At 38.5% G+C, this 20,486-nt stretch overlaps 1 protein-coding gene across 5 annotated transcripts in view; it reads left to right on the forward strand.

Moving 5' to 3' along the window:
* The window catches only part of pald1b (phosphatase domain containing paladin 1b), a 34,787-nt gene extending 18,443 nt beyond the window's left edge, over positions 1-16,344 (forward strand). For 3 of the 5 annotated variants that reach the window (XM_051652218.1, XM_051652219.1, XM_051652220.1), the window contains exons 15-20: positions 3,639-3,836; positions 4,686-4,826; positions 4,979-5,050; positions 6,345-6,485; positions 8,048-8,203; positions 15,227-16,344. In XM_051652218.1, the coding sequence (XP_051508178.1) occupies positions 3,639-3,836; positions 4,686-4,826; positions 4,979-5,050; positions 6,345-6,485; positions 8,048-8,203; positions 15,227-15,376 (858 nt within the window). In that variant the 3' untranslated portion in view covers positions 15,377-16,344. Of the gene's footprint in view, positions 1-3,638; positions 3,837-4,685; positions 4,827-4,978; positions 5,051-6,344; positions 6,491-8,047; positions 8,204-15,226 lie in introns of all 5 variants that reach the window. The other 2 variants (XR_007892775.1, XM_051652221.1) reach the window with 2 other exon arrangements.
* Positions 16,345-20,486: the final 4,142 nt, after the last annotated feature.

Genomic DNA, 20,486 nt, shown 5'->3' on the forward strand with positions numbered 1-20,486 from the left:
GCCAGCGGACTCATCCGGAAGCCCGATAGGGACAGACGAGCGTGCTGGGGAATGGGAGGTCCGCGGGGGGATACCCGGCGGAGGCGGTCCCATTGGGGTCCCCAAATCGCCCCCAGTGCTAGCCGCGCTGGCCTCATACCTGTGGGTAAAAGGACCGAAGCGGGGAGCCTATGGGGTGGCTTGCTTTCTTACGAAGGCGAGCCGCGACTGCAACTTTGCCATGGACATGTCCTCGCAATGAGAACATGACCATCCACGAACGCTGTCTCCACGTGAGCAATGCCCAGACACGAAAGACAGTGATTGTGACCTTCAGAAGGCGAGAGATAACAAGCGTAACCAGGAATAACACACAATCGGAAAAGCATCTTTAGAAAGACGCGTCTTTAAAAAGACGTTCCGTGTGTGCCGCTCTTTTAGAGAAATATACTCTTTTATTTCTGCTGAAGCGCCCAGGGGCATTCTCTGCAGTGCACCAGTGCAGAGGAGGGAGAAGCCGCTGAAATGCGCCGTCAGATTCAGCAGAGGTGAATGAACAGTCGTGGGAATTCAGCTCAGTGAGCATGACCATTCGGCTCCGAAGAGAAAATCTGAATGAGTGGTTGCATACCAGCTCCTTTTATACCCGTATGTCCGGGGGAGTGGCATGCAAATACCACTCACCAATTTTCATTGGCCTTTTATCAATGACCAGAGGTGTCTCGGGCTCCCAAGAGTGACCCCTAGTGTCACTACATCAACACAACGTCGAGTGAGTGACACATGGGGAAATAGTGTTATATCTGTATTTTAATCGGGTCAATTCTCTGAGGCCATCAGATGACATTCTGCGCTTCAGCTCTGTCTCTGCATCTTTAATATTCCCTTCCAACTCCACGAGTTTTCGTGCTTTGGATTTTTTTGTGAATGAGGCATAATGTATGGTCCGGCCACTAAGAACCGCATTAAGTGCCTCCAAAGCCACACCCACAGAAGATACTGAGGACCAGTTGGTCTCCATATAAACATTAATTTCAGCCTTTAACATTTGTTGGAATTCAGGATTTTGTAAAAGGGATACATTAAAGCGGCAACTATATGATTTCCTTTTCTCCATATGTGGCAGCACCTCTAAACTCACCAGGGTGTGATCTGAGACTAAAATGTTTCCAATTGAGCAATCAATAACAGATGATATGAGGGACTTAGATATATATAAAAAAAATCTATTCTAGAATAAATCTTATGGACTGATGAAAAAAAATTAGAGTCCCTACCAGATGGGTTCAAAAGTCTCCAAATATCTGTAAGACCAAGATTTTTACACATCCTGTGAAGCGTCAATGTGGCTCTAGTGGGCTTGCACACTTTTGCTTCATTATGATCAAGGACTGAGTCCATCAAAAGATTAAAGTCTCCTCCCAATATTATATCATGAGGGTTGCCAGCGGCTTGCAACATCCTTACCAGATCTATAAAAAAGCCCTGATCATCAATGTTAGGTGCATAAATATTAGCCATAATAAGACTTTGCCCCTGAATTTCTGCTAAAACAATAATAACTCTTCCTAATTTATCTTTAATCACTTTGAGACATTTGAATTGTAGATGCTTACTTATCAGTGTAATGACTTCCCTGCTCTTACTTGATCCAGCGCTAAAGAAAACATGTCCACCCCATATCTTCCCAAAAATTTCAGCTTCCTGTAGAGAAAGGTGCATTTCTTGAAGAAACACTATATCATATTTCTTACACTTAAGAAGAGAAATAACCTTCCTTCTTTTTATGGGGTGCCCCAACCCATTCACATTCCACGTGGAGAGAGACAATACGCTCATATTAACATCTGACATTTTGACATATGAGAAAAAATAGATTGTGTGTCAAAAACAAAATTATAAAGACCACATTCCAAAATTAGTGCAACAATCAAACCCTGAACTTCCCCCAGAACCAAACAAACCCTGCGCACGACAGCGCCAACTGGTGTCCATCCTTCTAAACTCAAACAGTCCATGTATGCCTACGAGAGCCCCCACGACAACTTTGCCATCAGATTGCTCAAGCTAGCAAGGTGTGTTATTCCACAAAACAAACTCCAGCCGATAGGTGGAACCAGCACAAAAAACAAAACAAAATTAAAAAAAAAACAAAAAAACAAAAGGAGTGCTCAGTTTCCTCGGACAGTCAAACGAATGTTCAGTGAGCCGGTCCATTCGGCTGCTACATGAGTGCAACAAATGACCTAATCACTCCAATGTCTTGGAAGAAATACTCCACAAAACAAACGGGAGGCATAAGCACAAAGATCGTGCAGATTCCTCCACAAGACTGTCCCGAAGGAGTGTTACTCCACAAAACAAACTCCAGCCACTAGGCGGATCCAGCACAAAAAGAAACAAAAAAGGTGCTCAGTTCCTCAAACAGTCAAGTGAATGTTCAGTGAGTCAGTCCATTCGGCTACAACGTGAGTACCACAAAATAACTTACTCAGTCCATTGACTTTATGAAGGACATCGCTTGCTGGGGACATGTAAATGTTTTGCGGCCATCCTTAGCATCTATTCTCAATTTGGCTTGGAACATCAGTGCAAAAGCAACCTTCCATTGATAAATTTCTTGCATTCCTTGAATCGATCACATTTCTCTCTTGTTGAATTCACAAAGTCTGGGAAAAAGAAAATGCTGTGGTTCTTCCAAAAAAGCCTTCCGATTCACCTCGCCTCGCGTAACACGAGATCTTTATCGGATGATCTCAGAAATTTGGCCAGAATCGATTGGGGCCTGTCTCCCACAGCAGATCACTGAGTCGGAACCCTGTGAGCTCGCTCACTTTGGATGTTATTCCGCCGGTTGCTGTTCTCCAAGTCCTCCAATTTCTCCCAGACGCGTTCAAAATCCACCTTGGTCACTAGTGGATTAGTTCCCTCTCCGATGACTCCAGATAATCGATCTGTTTCTCGACATCCCCCACTCTTGTGACCACCTCACTGAATTTCGTCTCCATGGTAGTGATCGATCGACGTTTTTCAGCAAGATCCTCCAAGTCAGCAACGACCTTCATCAGCAGTGCCGACATGTTCAACAATTCTCGCCGAATTTCCCTCACTTCTCCGGCCAGATCGACTCCCAGGCCTTCAGCCTGCTGCTCAGGGGCTTCAGCTTGAGCATGTAAGTGTCTTTTAATGTCTCCAGTGCCCAATGATTTTGAATTCTTTGACATATTGTCTTCCTAGAACAGTTATGGAACAGGGTGTATCGAATCTTACTGGTTTATGGCATAAAAAGTATTAAAACTAGCAAAGTGCACAGAGCTCGCCGTTCACACGTCCGAACCTCGCATGGCGTCATGTGACTGGTTGCATCTATTTTTAATCATAAAATACATGTCTTAGTCCATTTTATTACCTCAGTGTTTTCCAAACCTGGCCCTGGACCTCCTCCGGGGCTTTATTATCATGTTTTGCACTTCATAATGCACCACATATTCTCAAATGGAGACAGGTCTGGACTGCAGGCAGGTCAATCTAGCACCCGCACTCTCTGCTTATGCAGAGAATCACCATTTAAGAACAAGTGTTTCACCCTGGAGAATTGTTGCCATGATCTAAGCACCTGAACCAGAAGCTTTAGCATTGATAAATGGCTGTCCCCACAGGAACTTGAGCTGGCACTGAAGGAGAACATTCTGAGGTGTGAAAAGTGGCTGGAGGTGATTACAGAGCAGGAAAAACAAATGAGGATGTTGAGGAATTGTCACACCATAGAGGAGCTCTTTGTCCATCAGAAGAGCATTCATCCAGGTCTCACCTACCAACGGATTCCTCTGTCTGACTGTTTTGCACCTAAAGAAGAGGCAAGTCAGGACTCTAGTGTATATCATCATGGGCCAGATATCAAGCAACCCTATAAGCTTTAGACCCTGTTTACACCTGGTATTAATATGCGTCTCGGGTGATCCAATCACACGTGGTCAGATGAGACACATCACTTTTTACACCTGGTTACTTAAATGCATCTCCTGTCACCACTTGTGATCAGATTTGGAGGGGAGGGACTCTGTTTCATGACGAATTTCATCAATCACTATGTCAGCATCTTAATGCATGACATTAAAGCACAACAAAGTCAGAAAAGACAAAGAAAGCGCAAAAAATGGCATGCTATTTCTCCCAGATGTAGCTGAAATTTAATCTAAGCACAAAAGCAAAATTTTGAGCAGAATTGTCTGTTATTTTAGTGAATTACCTGTATTAACCTGAGCTGCAGATATTCGTGCTTCTCATAAGTGTCCCTGCATGTTGATATCAGACATACTGAAAAAGATCTGTGAAGTTCTCACGTGTATATATCCGCTTTTTTAGAAATTTCTGATCAGACTGTTATTTTCTTTTAAAGCCACTTGTAACCGTCAAAGTTTAAACTCTTGTTTAAGCACAGCAGTTGATTGAAAGCGGAGGGGAGGTGCTTCACTGCTGCCGGGATGCATGCAGGACGGATTACTGCTTACACTTCAAATGTGATGTGGTCATATGTGTTTTTGACCACATTCGTTTGTGGGTTTTGTGATCCGATCATAAAACGTTTTAGACCCCATTTAGACCTGCATTTAACACTGACCACATGTGATCAGATCACCAAAACGCATCTTAATACCAGCTGTAACAGGGTCATAATTAATGTCAATGGAAATGTTGTTGCTTAGGTTTTTGACCAGTTGTTGGAAGCCATGAAGAGCAGTCTGGCTAAAGACCCCAGCTGTGCTTTCGTCTTCAACTGCCTTGATGGGAAAGACCGAACTACTGTAGCCATGGTCATTGCCACTCTCACCCTGTGGCACATTAATGTAGGTCACTTTTAGTTGTTGGCTGCTTATGGAAGGAGGAAGCAAGATTTAAAGAATTTGCCCTCATGGCATTGATAGCTGGAGGAAAATACAGTATCTAAACTAAACTCATATTGGTTTAATAAATTATGTCCTGACCCTGATATCTGCAGGGCTTTCCTGAGTGTGGAGAGGAGGAGATTGTAAGTGTTCCAGATGCCAAGTACACCAAGGGAGAGTTTGAGGTACACTTTGACTTTGACACACTTTGACAAGGGGTTATATTAGGAGTTAAAGGAATAGTTCACCCAAAAAGGAAAATTCTCTAATTATTCACTTACCCTGATGCCATCCCAGATGTGTATGACTGTCTTTCTTCAGAAGAACACAAATAAGGATTTTTAGAAGAAGATAGAGCTTTCTAATGCAAGTTAATGGGTGCCAGCAATTTGACGACCCAAAAGTCAAATTTAGGCAGCATAAAAGTAATCCATGGGACTCCTGTCGATCAATGAATGTCTTCTGAAGCAAATCGATATGTTTGTGTAAAAAATAAGTTGATAATTAAAACGTTATTAACTTTAAAAAGCGCTTCCTGCCAGCTGTTGATGCATCATGCAGCTGTCACGTGATGTAAGTGAATCGGCGAGTTCACGCAAGAATTTGGAAGCGCCACTTATTTATAACAAAAGAACGAACGTCACGTTAGAGTTCAGCCATTTCAAACAGCATCAGAGCCCTGGACAGAAGTGAAGATTTAAAGTTAAAAATGTTTTAATTATTGACTTGTTTCTTATATAAACCTATCGATTCGCTTCAAAAGACATTAATTAATAGACTGGAGTTGTGTGAATTACTTTTATGCTGCCTAAATTCGACTTTTGGACCGTCAAAGTGCTGGCACCCGTTCACTTGCATTATAAGGACCTGACAGAGCTCTGTCTTCTTCTAAAAATCTTTATTTGTGTTCTGCTGAAGAAAGACAGTCATACACATCTGGGATGACATCAGGGTAAGTGAATAATGAGATAATTTTCATTTCTGGGTGAGCTATTCCTTTAAGGTTAGGGTTAGGTTAGGGTTCAGAGGGTTAGGGTTGGTAAAAGATGACATAACTTTTTTTGGGTGAACTTACCCTTCAATCTTTCAAATAAAAGGACTTGATGTATAATGGAAAGTGTTGTTGCTCATTTTACATGCAAAGACCATTTAATTCTCACAAAATGGGACATTTATTTCTAAGGGCGAAGGTGAGAAATGGTCTCTCTCACACACACACACACACAAAACTAAAATATGTCTGTTTTGAGGATAAAAAAAATTCTAATGCACATCTATAGAACTATAAAAAGTAAAATATAACTATTAACTTAGGCTGCCATTGGGGCCATGAAAAGAAACATGTTGTAATATTTGAAATAGTCGTGTATTTATGTATACATTTCAATTTGAAAGATAGATTTGAATGATTAAAAACATTGTTTTTCAGAATGGAGTTTGAGCCATACATTCTCTTTGTGCATGCTTTTTTGTGATCAGGTGGTGATGCAGGTGTTAAGGCTGTTGCCTGATGGTCATCGTGTGAAGAGAGAAGTGGATGCTGCTCTTGATGTTGTCAGTGAGACAATGACCCCCATGCATTACCATTTACGGGAAATCATCATATCCACTTACAGACAGGTGAAGTGTGTACATAGTTCAAATACTATATCTATGTGAGACTGTGTCTTTTATGTGATTAATTTAAATGTCTTTCACATGTTTGTTTGTACAAACTTCAACATGTAAAGCCAATCATAAATCTAAACTATATAGCAGGTGGTTAATATAACAGTCAATCAGTGCTTGTTATTTTAGCAAACAAGTTGAATAATTGATTACATCCGTGCCAAGTGTTTTATTCCCTAACATCATAGCCTTAAGGTGTCTTAGAGATACATGAGGATATTTTTCATTTGCACTTTGATGGGCTCAAAGGAACCAAGAAATTATCAGTGCCAATTACACTGTCTCCTATTGTGTGCATCAGGCCAGTGCACTCGGAATGTGTTTAATTTCGAGGTAGAAAAACATGCTTTTGTTCTGAAGTGAAGGCTTTGAAATAGAGGGACGTAAATTGGCAGAGAGCTTTCAAAGAGACTGCTTTGAAAAACCTTGTGAATATTTATTATTAAGCAAGAGAGTATGGAGTTATCTTTTGAAATCATTATCTTTTGTGTTTTCTGGTGCAGCTCATTTGGAGCAAACCATTATGGCAAAAAGTGTTCACTGTACACAAACAAGACAAAATGGAGTGAAGTTATGCAATTCTCTCAGATTGTCCTAACTGAAGTTCTAGTGTTCCAAGTTCTTACAGTAATCAGTGATTAAATGTGACACATTAACTTCTCATCTTATGAGAGTCATTTGGTTTTGAAGTGAGAAGCAAAAAGGAAAATAATGGGTTAAGATGTTGATCAAAAGAAATAGTCAACCATTCAGGTATGATTGTGAGGTTGTTTGAGATGTAAGGATGTTGAACAGGATGAGCAGAACTGTTATGGAGATGTAGTTAGCAAAGGCTGCATGAGTTCAAGAACCTAGTTGAACTTCATACCTTGCACAAACATGAGACAGTCTCTTTTGACACATGCAATATACTAACTTACAAAATATGTGACAATTTATCAAACTGGTTTGAGCTTGTCACTTTGAATTTGCATGTTCAGGCTTGTTGGGAGGCACTGCTGCTTCATTTCTAATCAGTTGAATCATATTGCTTCAGAAGATATGGATTTAGCCACTGGAGTCTTATGGATTACTTTTATGTTGCCCTAATGTGGATTTTGGAGCTTTACATTTTTAGAAAAAATTGTTACTTTAAAGGAGCCCTGAAAGAGCATCTACCTGAAATATTTTCAACAGATCACTAAGGAACTAACTGTCAAGAGATGTTGAATATGTATATTCGTCGACCAAGTATTGAGTCCATTTTAAACACCGATGATGTAATCACTCATTTGAATCCTGTTTATGTAATAATCAGAGACTATTCAGCTTCTCTCTGAACCTCATGAAAATAATTTCACAACACATGCTTACCAAAGTGAACAGATAATGGAAAAAAAACAGTTTGAAAGAATGTATTAATAAACAATTGACTATGTCCTGCCATTAGCTTTTTGTCAGTAAATAAGAGGGAAACTAGTGGAATAGAAACTTAGATTAAGATTAGATTTAAGATTTAAGTTTTTTCCCCTTAGATTAAGACAGCTAAATCGGAGGCTGATGCTCAGTGGTTGCGGTTAAGAAGTCTGCAGTACCTCGAGCGCTACATTTATCTCATCCTCTTCAACTGCTACCTCCATCTGGAGAAGAAAGACTCCTGGAGGCGATCCTTTAGCCAGTGGATGTACCAGGTGGGATTCTCATTTGCTTGCTCACTTCATAGAAGACATACAGTATATCACATGCAAGCTGTTTTTCCTGCTTGTACAATAGAGTGTGTATTAACCTCCTGAGACCCCCGCATGACTGTTGTGTGGATTTTCCATTTCCCTTTTTGATTTGGAACTAGTAGGACCTAATAAACAAGCAAAAAAATAAATAAAAAATTCTAGAGCAAATAGTTTTCATAAAAATTGATGTCCATATACACTGGTGGCCAATGGTTTGGAATAATGTACAGATTTTGCTGTTTCGGAAGGAAATTGGTATTTTAATTCACCAAAGTGGCATTCAACTGATCACAAAGTATAGTCAAGACATTACTGATGTAAAAAACAGCACCATCACTATTTGAAAAATGTAATTTTTGATCAATCTAGACAGGCCCCATTTCCAGCAGCCATCACTCCAACGCCTTATCCTTGAGTAATCATGCTAAATTGCTAATTTGGTACTAGAAAATCACTTGTCATTATATCAAACACAGTTGAAAGCTATTTGGTTTGTTAAATGAAGCTTAACATTGTCTTTGTGTTTGTTTTTGAGTTGCCACATTATGCAATAGACTGGCATGTCTTAAAGGAATAGTTCACCCAAAAATGAAAATTTGCTGCTAATTTACTCACCCTAAGGCCATCCAAGATGTATCTGAGTTTCTTTCTTCATCAAAACAGAACAGCAACAACACTTTCCATTATACATCAAGTCCTTTTATTTGAAAGATTGAAGGGTAAGTTCACCCAAAAAAAGTTATGTCATCTTTTACCAACCCTAACCCTCTGAACCCTAACCTAACCCTAACCTTAAAGGAATAGCTCACCCAGAAATGAAAATTATCTCATTATTCACTTACCCTGATGTCATCCCAGATGTGTATGACTGTCTTTCTTCAGCAGAACACAAATAAAGATTTTTAGAAGAAGACAGAGCTCTGTCAGGTCCTTATAATGCAAGTGAACGGGTGCCAGCACTTTGACGGTCCAAAAGTCGAATTTAGGCAGCATAAAAGTAATTCACACAACTCCAGTCTATTAATTAATGTCTTTTGAAGCGAATCGATAGGTTTATATAAGAAACAAGTCAATAATTAAAACATTTTTAACTTTAAATCTTCACTTCTGTCCAGGGCTCTGATGCTGTTTGAAATGGCTGAACTCTAACGTGACGTTCGTTCTTTTGTTATAAATAAGTGGCGCTTCCAAATTCTTGCGTGAACTCGCCGATTCACTTACATCACGTGACAGCTGCATGATGCATCAACAGCTGGCAGGAAGCGCTTTTTAAAGTTAATAACGTTTTAATTATCAACTTATTTTTTACACAAACATATCGATTTGCTTCAGAAGACATTCATTGATCGACAGGAGTCCCATGGATTACTTTTATGCTGCCTAAATTTGACTTTTGGGTCGTCAAATTGCTGGCACCCATTAACTTGCATTAGAAAGCTCTATCTTCTTCTAAAAATCCTTATTTGTGTTCTTCTGAAGAAAGACAGTCATACACATCTGGGATGGCATCAGGGTAAGTGAATAATTAGAGAATTTTCCTTTTTGGGTGAACTATTCCTTTAACTCCTAATATAACCCCTTGTCAAAGTGTGTCAAAGTCAAAGTGTACCTCAAACTCTCCCTTGGTGTACTTGGCATCTGGAACACTTACAATCTCCTCCTCTCCACACTCAGGAAAGCCCTGCAGATATCAGGGTCAGGACATAATTTATTAAACCAATATGAGTTTAGTTTAGATACTGTATTTTCCTCCAGCTATCAATGCCATGAGGGCAAATTCTTTAAATCTTGCTTCCTCCTTCCATAAGCAGCCAACAACTAAAAGTGACCTACATTAATGTGCCACAGGGTGAGAGTGGCAATGACCATGGCTACAGTAGTTCGGTCTTTCCCATCAAGGCAGTTGAAGACGAAAGCACAGCTGGGGTCTTTAGCCAGACTGCTCTTCATGGCTTCCAACAACTGGTCAAAAACCTAAGCAACAACATTTCCATTGACATTAATTATGACCCTGTTACAGCTGGTATTAAGATGCGTTTTGGTGATCTGATCACATGTGGTCAGTGTTAACTGCAGGTCTAAATGGGGTCTAAAACGTTTTATGATCGGATCACAAAACCCACAAACGAATGTGGTCAAAAACACATATGACCACATCACATTTGAAGTGTAAGCAGTAATCCGTCCTGCATGCATCCCGGCAGCAGTGAAGCACCTCCCCTCCGCTTTCAATCAACTGCTGTGCTTAAACAAGAGTTTAAACTTTGACGGTTACAAGTGGCTTTAAAAGAAAATAACAGTCTGATCAGAAATTTCTAAAAAAGCGGATATATACACGTGAGAACTTCACAGATCTTTTTCAGTATGTCTGATATCAACATGCAGGGACACTTATGAGAAGCACGAATATCTGCAGCTCAGGTTAATACAGGTAATTCACTAAAATAACAGACAATTCTGCTCAAAATTTTGCTTTTGTGCTTAGATTAAATTTCAGCTACATCTGGGAGAAATAGCATGCCATTTTTTGCGCTTTCTTTGTCTTTTCTGACTTTGTTGTGCTTTAATGTCATGCATTAAGATGCTGACATAGTGATTGATGAAATTCGTCATGAAACCGAGTCCCTCCCCTCCAAATCTGATCACAAGTGGTGACAGGAGATGCATTTAAGTAACCAGGTGTAAAAAGTGATGTGTCTCATCTGACCACGTGTGATTGGATCACCCGAGACGCATATTAATACCAGGTGTAAACAGGGTCTAAAGCTTATAGGGTTGCTTGATATCTGGCCCATGATGATATACACTAGAGTCCTGACTTGCCTCTTCTTTAGGTGCAAAACAGTCAGACAGAGGAATCCGTTGGTAGGTGAGACCTGGATGAATGCTCTTCTGATGGACAAAGAGCTCCTCTATGGTGTGACAATTCCTCAACATCCTCATTTGTTTTTCCTGCTCTGTAATCACCTCCAGCCACTTTTCACACCTCAGAATGTTCTCCTTCAGTGCCAGCTCAAGTTCCTGTGGGGACAGCCATTTATCAATGTTAAAGCTTCTGGTTCAGGTGCTTAGATCAATGCAACAATTCTCCAGGGTGAAACACTTGTTCTTAAATGGTGATTCTCCGCGCTTCCTGACTCCTCCTCCAAGTGACGCGTGACCTTACAACGAGCTTACGTCATCCCTCTCATGAGCGCGCATCACAGAGATGTATGGAAGCGAACATTTGTAGTTAAAAAGTATATAAGTATTGTTTTGTTTCTAAAAATAATCGATCGTTTGGGTTCAGAAGAACTTTATTTGTCGACTGGAGTCGTGTGGATTATTTTGATGCACCCTAAATATGCATTTTGGACTGTCAAAAAATGGAGTACATTCACTTGCATTGTTTAAAGGAGGCCTGAAATGAAATCCTAAAAATCTTAAATTCTGTTTTGATGAAGAAAGAAACTCAGATACATCTTGGATGGCCAGAGGGTGAGTAAATTATCATAAAATTTTCATTTTGGGGTGAACTATTCCTTTAAGGCCAATATTAGGTCAAAAATGGCAAAAAAGAAACAGCCTTCTCTAGAAACTCATCAGTCAATCATTGTTTTGAGGAATGAAGGCTATACAATACTTGAAATTGCCAAAAAAAAAAAACCCTGAAAATTTCATACAAAGGTGTACACTACAGTCTTCAAAGACAAAGGACAACTGGCTCTAACAAGGACAGAAAGAGATGTGGAAGGCCAAATGTACAACTAAACAAGAGGATAAGTACATCAGAGTCTCTAGTTTGAGAAATAGATGTCTCACATGTCCTCAGCTGACAGCTTCATTGAATTCTACCCGCTCAACACCAGTTTCATGTACAACAGTAAAGAGAAGACTCAGGGGTGCAGGCCTTATTGGAAGAATTGCAAAGAAAAAGCCACTTTTGAAACAGAAAATCAAAAAGAAAAGGTTAGAGTGGGCAAAGAAACACAGACATTGGACAACAGATAACTGGAAAAGAGTGTTATGGATCTTAACCCCATTGAGCTTTTGTGGGATCAGCTAGACTGTAAGGTGCATAAGAAGTGCCCGAAAAGACAGCCACATCTATGGCAAGTGCTACAGGAAGCGTGGGGTGAAATGTCACCTGAGTATCTGGACAAACTGACAGCTAGAATACCAAGGATCTGCAAAGCTGTCATTGCTGCACGTGGAGGATTTTTTGATGAGAACTCTTTGAAGTAGTTTAGTAATTTAGTAATTACTAGTGAAGTAATTTTTTCAAAATGTAATAGTAATTTTTCAAGTTATTAATGTCCTGCCTATACATTGTGATCAGTTGAATGCCACTTTGGTGAATAAAAGTACCAATTTCTTTCCATAAGAGCAAAATCTGTACATTATTCCAAACTTTTGGCTGCCAGTAAATGTGGACAGTGGGACTAAGTTGTGAAATTTTAAGTAATACCAAGCTATAGAAAAACAGACTTTTTTCATCAAATAGTTTATTATTTGTCCAAGAGTGTTGGCTATTCATGTTTTTGAGACATTATAGACATTACATCTGATTTTCTATAAAGCTGAATTAATAATTCTTATTAAAAGCAATGGGCAGCATCATCAAATCACTGCCAGCCATGTTAAAATAAAATTATACATTATAAAATTCTGAATCTACAGTATGTACTGATTATCATTGTCACATATCTGCCAAACATGTTGAGTGGTCCAAACTGAATTTTAACCCTTAAATGACAGTGTAGAGTCTTGCAAACTGTATTCAGCCAGTTTTAATTCATTTAAATTATGCGTTGTGTATAGTGAAGCCAAAATATGTCCACACGTGGATGCGGGTTGCACCGAAGTTAAGAAACTGATTTCAGCTGATAGAGCTAATATTTTCTACCTCCAAAAATCTGTTATGAGAAACATTTCTTACCGTCTCATGAAAGAACAGCATTTTTGCATCTGAAGTCAGATAATAGATGCACAGATCAGATGAGCAACCAGATGAGTGGAACCAGAGTTACGCTTACAAATGCAAATTCGATTTTTTCTTCTGTGCTTAATTGATGATAAATTCCATCTTCTCATATTAAGTATTAAAGTCAACCATGAAATCAAAATAGACCCTTTAAAGAGATAGTTCACCCAAAAAGGAAAATTCTCTCATCTCATAAATTAGATTTAGGCATGGGCGACATGGGCAGCCCAGACAAGTGCGGACTGAACTCTACCATGCCAGATGTGTATGACTTTCTTTCTTCAGCAGAACACAAACAAAGATTTTTATATAATAGGTGTGTGTGCGAAACAGATCAAAATTTAAATTAAGTCATTTTGCCTGTTTAGTTTCACTTTCACATCTGAAAGTTAAAGTGGAGATTTATAGTAAAAAAGGACTTAAATATTGTTCTGTTTCTCACCCATATCTATTATATCACTTCTGAAGATATGGATTTAAACACTGGAGTCATATGTGTTACTTTTATGTTTCCTTTATGTGATTTTTGGAGCGACAAAGGTCTGATCACCATTCACTTGCATTGTATGGACCTACAGAGCTTAGATCTTTTTCTAAAAATCTTCGTTTGTGTTCTGCTGAGGAAAGAATGTCATACACATCTGGGAGGGCATGAGGGTGAGTAAATGAAAAGAGAATTTTCATTTTTGGGTGAACTATTCCTTTAATACATGTTTCTGGTCTTATTGTGCATTAGTGCACAGTTTACCAAAGAAATAAAATGTTGGTCTTCATAATCATACATAATCAAAACTTACTCCATCACTAAAACTACTTCCTTTTCAACTGACTTCGCCATGCCCATATTTTTCAACCTCTCCCCTCCAAACACTTGGCTTTATTCTGTTATAGAACGGCCACTTTTCTTCAATCCAATCAATATCTGATGGCTAAAATCAAGTCCCGCCCAACAATTTATCACTTTATATCCTCTTTCATTCAGAAATATGTCACATTAGGGTAGTAAAATGGTTGTGAATGCTGTTTCATGTTGACTTTTATTTTATTTGTATTAATATTCTTAGGACACAATAACTGATTATTTTTAAATAAGTAATTATTAGATAATTTTTCAGATTATTATTATTAGTAGTAGTAGTATTAGTATTAGTATTATATGAATAGTAATAGTAATATTTAGTAATACATTTTTATCTTAGCATAAAATTAACAAAGTGCCATAAACACTGCAAAACAATAAATGTAAGATATTAGCCTTTTTGAACACTGTGACCCATAAATGTTTACTTTTGTGTCAGACATCAAGATAATGTCAATCATACCCAATACACACACGCCTGTCTACAGGTTGAGTTGTTCTATGGCTTTGAAAGGTTGATTGGAGGACACCTATGGTGATGTAGACCAATGTCTTGTGGTACGATGAATGGCTGTACACTCTTCGTGCTCCCAGTGCTGCGGCTAAACATAGTTCTAAAGTTCCATGAAACATTCATGGGAAAATGTCACTCTGTCAATATGAGGTTGTAAATGTATTCAGTCTCATTCAGACCTTTTCTGAGTATAACCTTGGTTTATAGCCATGGATTTTAGTCTAGGTTTGAGGGGCTGAAAATATTTTTTTAATTCCTTTTATCCAAAGCAGCTGATACTAAGAAAATTGTTGGAATGAACAGCTGGTTCTGTGGCTTGCATAAAGCAATATTTATTTACTTACAAAGCCAAGATAATTGTATATACAAAGACACAAAAAAAACTTGCTAGATTGAGCTGGTAAAACACTTAAGCTGAACATTGCTCCTTCCCTGAACTGTGAAGCAGATCGAAAATGACAAGTAAGACCATTAAATAATTTTCCTTCATAATTACATACTCTATGGACAAATGAGCACAACTAAGCCACTTTTATGAACATTTCTTGCAAAAAATTACAGAGTTCTCAATATATATATATACAGAAAATATGGAACTAAAGTACTATTAAGTATTGTATTAATTATTACTTTCCTTTAATGCTGTAGGTGGCAGCTAGAGCTGGCATTTATGCCATCCTCAACCATCTGGGCTTTTCTGAGTTTGAGAACCTTGATGACCCTCTGTTGGCCAGGCTGCGTTTCCGCTGGCTCCCACACAGTGTCCATACTCTTCCCATGAGAGGGGAACTTATTTAGAAAGATGCAGTAGGCCGAGCAGACCAAATGCTGACTCTCACTTCATAAATCCTTTTTATATTGTGTTTGTTTTCTCTCAGAACTCATTAAACTTTAAATAGAAGTGCCATCTTGATACATCCTGTTGTCTTCTGTCCATTTTTGACTCTCTCTTTGCAGTGCTCTTTTGCAGTGTTGTGTTTTATCCTTTAAAGTCATTTACTTAATTAATCACTCATTCATTCTAATGAAAGATTAGTTTTAATGCTGACCTTTAAAGGGTATGTTTTCACACTGCAATTATAAAAAATGTCTTGGCTCATTGCATATAACACATTTAATTGTGATTTGACTGACTTTGCCCATGTCATTTGGCCGGAATGATCATTTGCATGCTTGTACATGCACTGTAAATAGTTGTAACTTACTCCATTTTAAATATATTTAGAGAACAGTTTGCTTCAATATACCATTACTTAAATGTTTTTGTTGCACTGTTTTTCCATTAGAGCCCATTTAGGGCTCAACTAACACTGCCATTCAGCCAGAAGAGCTATGCAGAGAAACAGAATGACACAGCTTGATAATGAGTGCACCTTGAATGTCTTCAGACGTTTTCATAGCATGAGATTTCGGACTGTTGACTGAGCAAAATAACATCACTGACGTCATTGTGTTCCTACTTGTTCTTCAGCCTTGAATTGTAAATAAAACCCTGTGGCTCCTATAAACCATACATCTGTGTTGAGAATAAGGTCAAATGTGTTATCAAAGAAAATGGTTAACTGAGAAATGCGAATGATCTTTCTGCTTGTCCAGGAAAGAGTTTGACAATAGACTTTACCAGGATATGCATAGGAGTTGAATGTTGCCAGGTCAAATTTGCAAAGAAATACACTAGATGAACCACCATGTATAAGTTGGATTTTCTCATACTCTGTTGTCTGAAGCTGAATGAAAACTAAAGTGAAATTGTGTCTGATTCACAATTGTCTTCGTTCTCATCTATTGATTTGGTTGTTGCTTACACATACTAACTTGGGACCTACAAGACTCCTCCTAATGTGCCAATGTAGACTGTTTTAGACCTGGCACTGGTTTCAATTGGCTTGAAGTTCATTCCAATGCAAAGACATAAGTCATCAATCAATCAGCAGTGATTATGCTCGTTTTTTGAGAATATTGATCTATTATATCCAATATAGCCCATTATATCCAGCATATGTTTTTGATGCCTGCATGCAGGAATGTGGGTAATGTTGAAATTAGCCTGCTTGGCATTCAGTGACAGTGAAGAGGCATGTATATGAGGTATAGCTACTCCAAAACACATTTAACTTGTCATCTGCAATGTCTTCCCAGTGTTCTATTGATATTTAAAGCTCTTTTGTCACATTTTTAGACAACTTTGTAGCACAGATTCAAAAGACCGATGGCTATCCGTATGCAAGTTCTCTCTGCATTTTCTCCATTTTCAAAATTTCAGTTACTATTTTGGCATAAAAAGTTATATTCAGCTTTTCAAAGGTCACATTACTTTTTAGCTGATGTTCCATAAAATAGAGGACACAAACACTTTCCCGCAGTCTCAGCTAAATCTTATATCAGCGTCATGCATTGTGGTTGTCAGCCAGTTAAAGGTGATGTGAAATTAATTCCAAGAAATATCTTTTGTATGTGGTAAAATAAGGTCAACAACACATTCCCAAAACAACATGGACCTTTAAAGACTCAGGAGACACAGTCTGATTGTGGCTAATTATATTGTACTGGAAAGCAGTTGGAAACATACAGATTTTGTTTGACAGTTTTTGTCATAATAGGCCCTAAACTACACAGAACATTTTTGGTGTTGCTAGACTGGCTATGGTTGCAACACCAGAGTTTAGACTACAGGCATTCACATATTCCAGTGTATGTATTTCCTGTACATTTAATTGCAAGGAACAGTTTTCTTAGCAGTGCTCCAAAAGCATTTAGAATAAACTTGTTTGTCTATTTCTGTCACATTTGGATTTGAGAGATTGAATAATGAGGATGCCACCACTGCCATTCTGGGTAGATGATTAATGATGATCTTATGCATATTCATAAAAATGCTTTGAAATATTACATCATCATCATCATATGTAACATTGAACCCTTAAGAAAAGTGCTTTAAGCACCTTCAGATCAGATCAGTGTCCCTTTAAAAAAAAATATCACTATATCCTAAATAATATCACTATAGCCCAAAAAAGCTCCTTTCACTTCACAGAAATAAAATAGTTTGTTTTGATTAACAGTGTAAGGTTAATACCGTATTAACACTGAAGAACAGTAAAGTACAATAAAACATGGAAGAATTAGACCACATTCCCCAATACACAATGGTTAAAGAACAAAGAACTTTACATGACAGGTCTGACAAGCAGTTTACATATAGGCGGCAAAAATGTAAATGTGTACATAATAAAGTTTAAAAAATACAAGATATAATAGATCAGTTCTTGAGGCCATTGAGGAGGCGGGCGGCATCAGGGAAGAAACTGTCATGGTTACGTGAGGTCCCAGTGCAAATCCACTTCCACTCATCTGCCAGAAAAGGGAGTAAAGTGAACAGTGTGTCTGAGATCTTGCAAGCCCTATTGATGGCTCTCAGGGTGAATGTATCTTTGATTGATGACAGATGGCAGCAAAAATGCAGCAGATTGATAATGTACAGATACTAATGGCAGATCACATGCTGTGTTCTGGTCTAGGAGGCAAAGGGAAACCAGACTGTGATCTAGACTTTTTATGGAATATTGTGCCTGAGAAATGTATATTTTAACTTTTAGAAGATTGAAACTATTGGGAGATAATTTCATCTGATGAATATTTTAAAACAAATTGAGCATTCACTCCTCTCTAACTAATTAAACAGATTTCGCCTTTTATATGGTTTAATTTTATAATACTAATTACACATAATGATAGCAGACAGTAGAGTTATGATCCTCATCAGTGTTAAACAATGTAAAGCACTACAGTCCTAAACCCACAAGTGCACTTTCATCCCAGATTTGTTCTAACCTCAAAGGCTCATCAGAATACAATAGCATCATTAATACACATGCAAATGCACTGCAACCGCAAATCGAATGAATATATTAGCAAAATTTAGCTTTAACTAAAATAAACTCTACAGAGAGTGATTTTATGATCTGCTCTTGTAGCATACCAGATTTCCACTGAGGATTAGCCACATTGCAGCTGACACTAATATTATCATCCCTGTGATCCCTTAGAGAGTTGAGCAGTCCCTGAAGTTCACCAAATGCCTTCTTATTTGTGTCACAGTTTGTCACAGATAAGAGATGGAGTTGCCTGAGGTAAGTTGACCAAATATCATTTGATTCCACTCAAGAATAGCATCTTTTATTGCTTCCAAATGAGTTTCATAACATGAAAATGAACCGGTTTTATTCAGGTCGAAAATATTTTTTAAACCAACAAAAGTCAAATTTAAGGGTTAGATCAAGTAGAGATCGATCTCAACAATCACAAAGTTAACAACTGCATGTTGCCACTTTCCAGTCGTCTTGATGACCATTCATATTGAAATCACAAATAGGCTTTCTGTTGCTGTATTTTGTCACAGAAATTTCCAAGGTCTACACATTTTATGAGCAACCAAAAAGAGCTCACAACAGTATATTTCAAAAAGCGTAATATAGGTTGTCAAAGCACAAAATATCTACTCATTTACTATTTCTTTTTTTTTTTATGCTTTTTTACTGCAGCACAGTCTATTAGGATTAACAAAGTCTGTGTTAAAGTGCAGAATTATTCTCTACTTCTATAAATCTACTTTTTTCTTCAGGACTTTCCCTTAAAGGACTAGCAGAACACATTTGAAGAAAAACAGAAAAATATCTTAGCTCAGTAGGTCCTTAAAATGCAAGTGGATGGTGATCAGACTTTTGAAGCTCCAAAAAGATGCATGTTTACTCACAATAGTGCATTTTATTACATCTGTAACATGCAGGGCTGGCCCTAGCATTTTGGGGGCCCTAGGCAGATTTTCAAAATGGGGCCCCCCCACCTTCAGGTAGCTACACCTACTGTATAAATTGTGCAAATAAACATGTCTATTTATTTAAAAGCGTAATGCTTAAAAATGCAAAACTATCAACTGTAGTTTATCAGAACATCTTTCGTGGTCTGGACTGATCATAAGAACCTAAAGCACATCCGTAGCGTAAAGTGCCTCAACTCTAGACAGGCTCGCTGGGCATTATATTTCACTCATTTTAATTTTACCCTTTTGTATCGCCAGGGCTCTAAAAACGTCAAGCCCGACTCATTGTCGCGATGTTTCAAAATCGAGACCTCCACCATTCCACCGGATTCCATCCTACCTGCCACTCGAGTGGTGGGCATGGTATCCTGGGAGGTGGAGGCTAAAGTTCATGCTGCGCTATGAAACACTGCGCCCCCCGCCACATGCCCAGCGGGTCGGTTATTTGTTCCGCGATCAGTTTGGAAGCACGTCCTACAGTGGGGTCACCCATCCAATGTCTCTTTTCATCCAGGGGCAGCTCGCACCCAGATGCTCATTAGACAACTTCAAAACTGTTTGGAAGGAATACATCTCACAAATGTTGATATTCAGATTAAATATCAAGACTAAGAGGAGCACAGCCATTCAATAAATGTGTTGAGATGAGATTTAGTGCCATCTATGGTCAAGAGAAAAAGTTAAGGTGAAAAAGTTCACCACAGTTGTACAGAGCGGTTATCTGCATTACTGCAGACTTTGTCAGCTCTTCAACAAGGCATTTCTGTCCACAGAACTGCCGCTCGCTGGATGATTTTTGTATTTGGCACCATTCTGAGTAAATTCTAGAGACTGTTGTGCGTGAAAATCCTAGGAGATCAGCAGTTATAGAAATACACAAACCAGACCATCTGGCACCAACAATCATCTGAGATGATCCAAATCACTGAGATCACATTTTTTCCCCCATTCTGATGGTTGATGTGAACATTAACTGAAGCTTCTGACCATCTGCATGATTTTATGCACTGCACTGCTGCCACATGATTAGATAATAGCATGGATGATTGTTGGTGCCAGATAGGCTGGTTTGGTATTTCTGTCACTGCT

This window comes from Myxocyprinus asiaticus, chromosome 23, assembly GCF_019703515.2.
Source record: "Myxocyprinus asiaticus isolate MX2 ecotype Aquarium Trade chromosome 23, UBuf_Myxa_2, whole genome shotgun sequence".
Taxonomy (NCBI): domain Eukaryota; kingdom Metazoa; phylum Chordata; class Actinopteri; order Cypriniformes; family Catostomidae; genus Myxocyprinus; species Myxocyprinus asiaticus.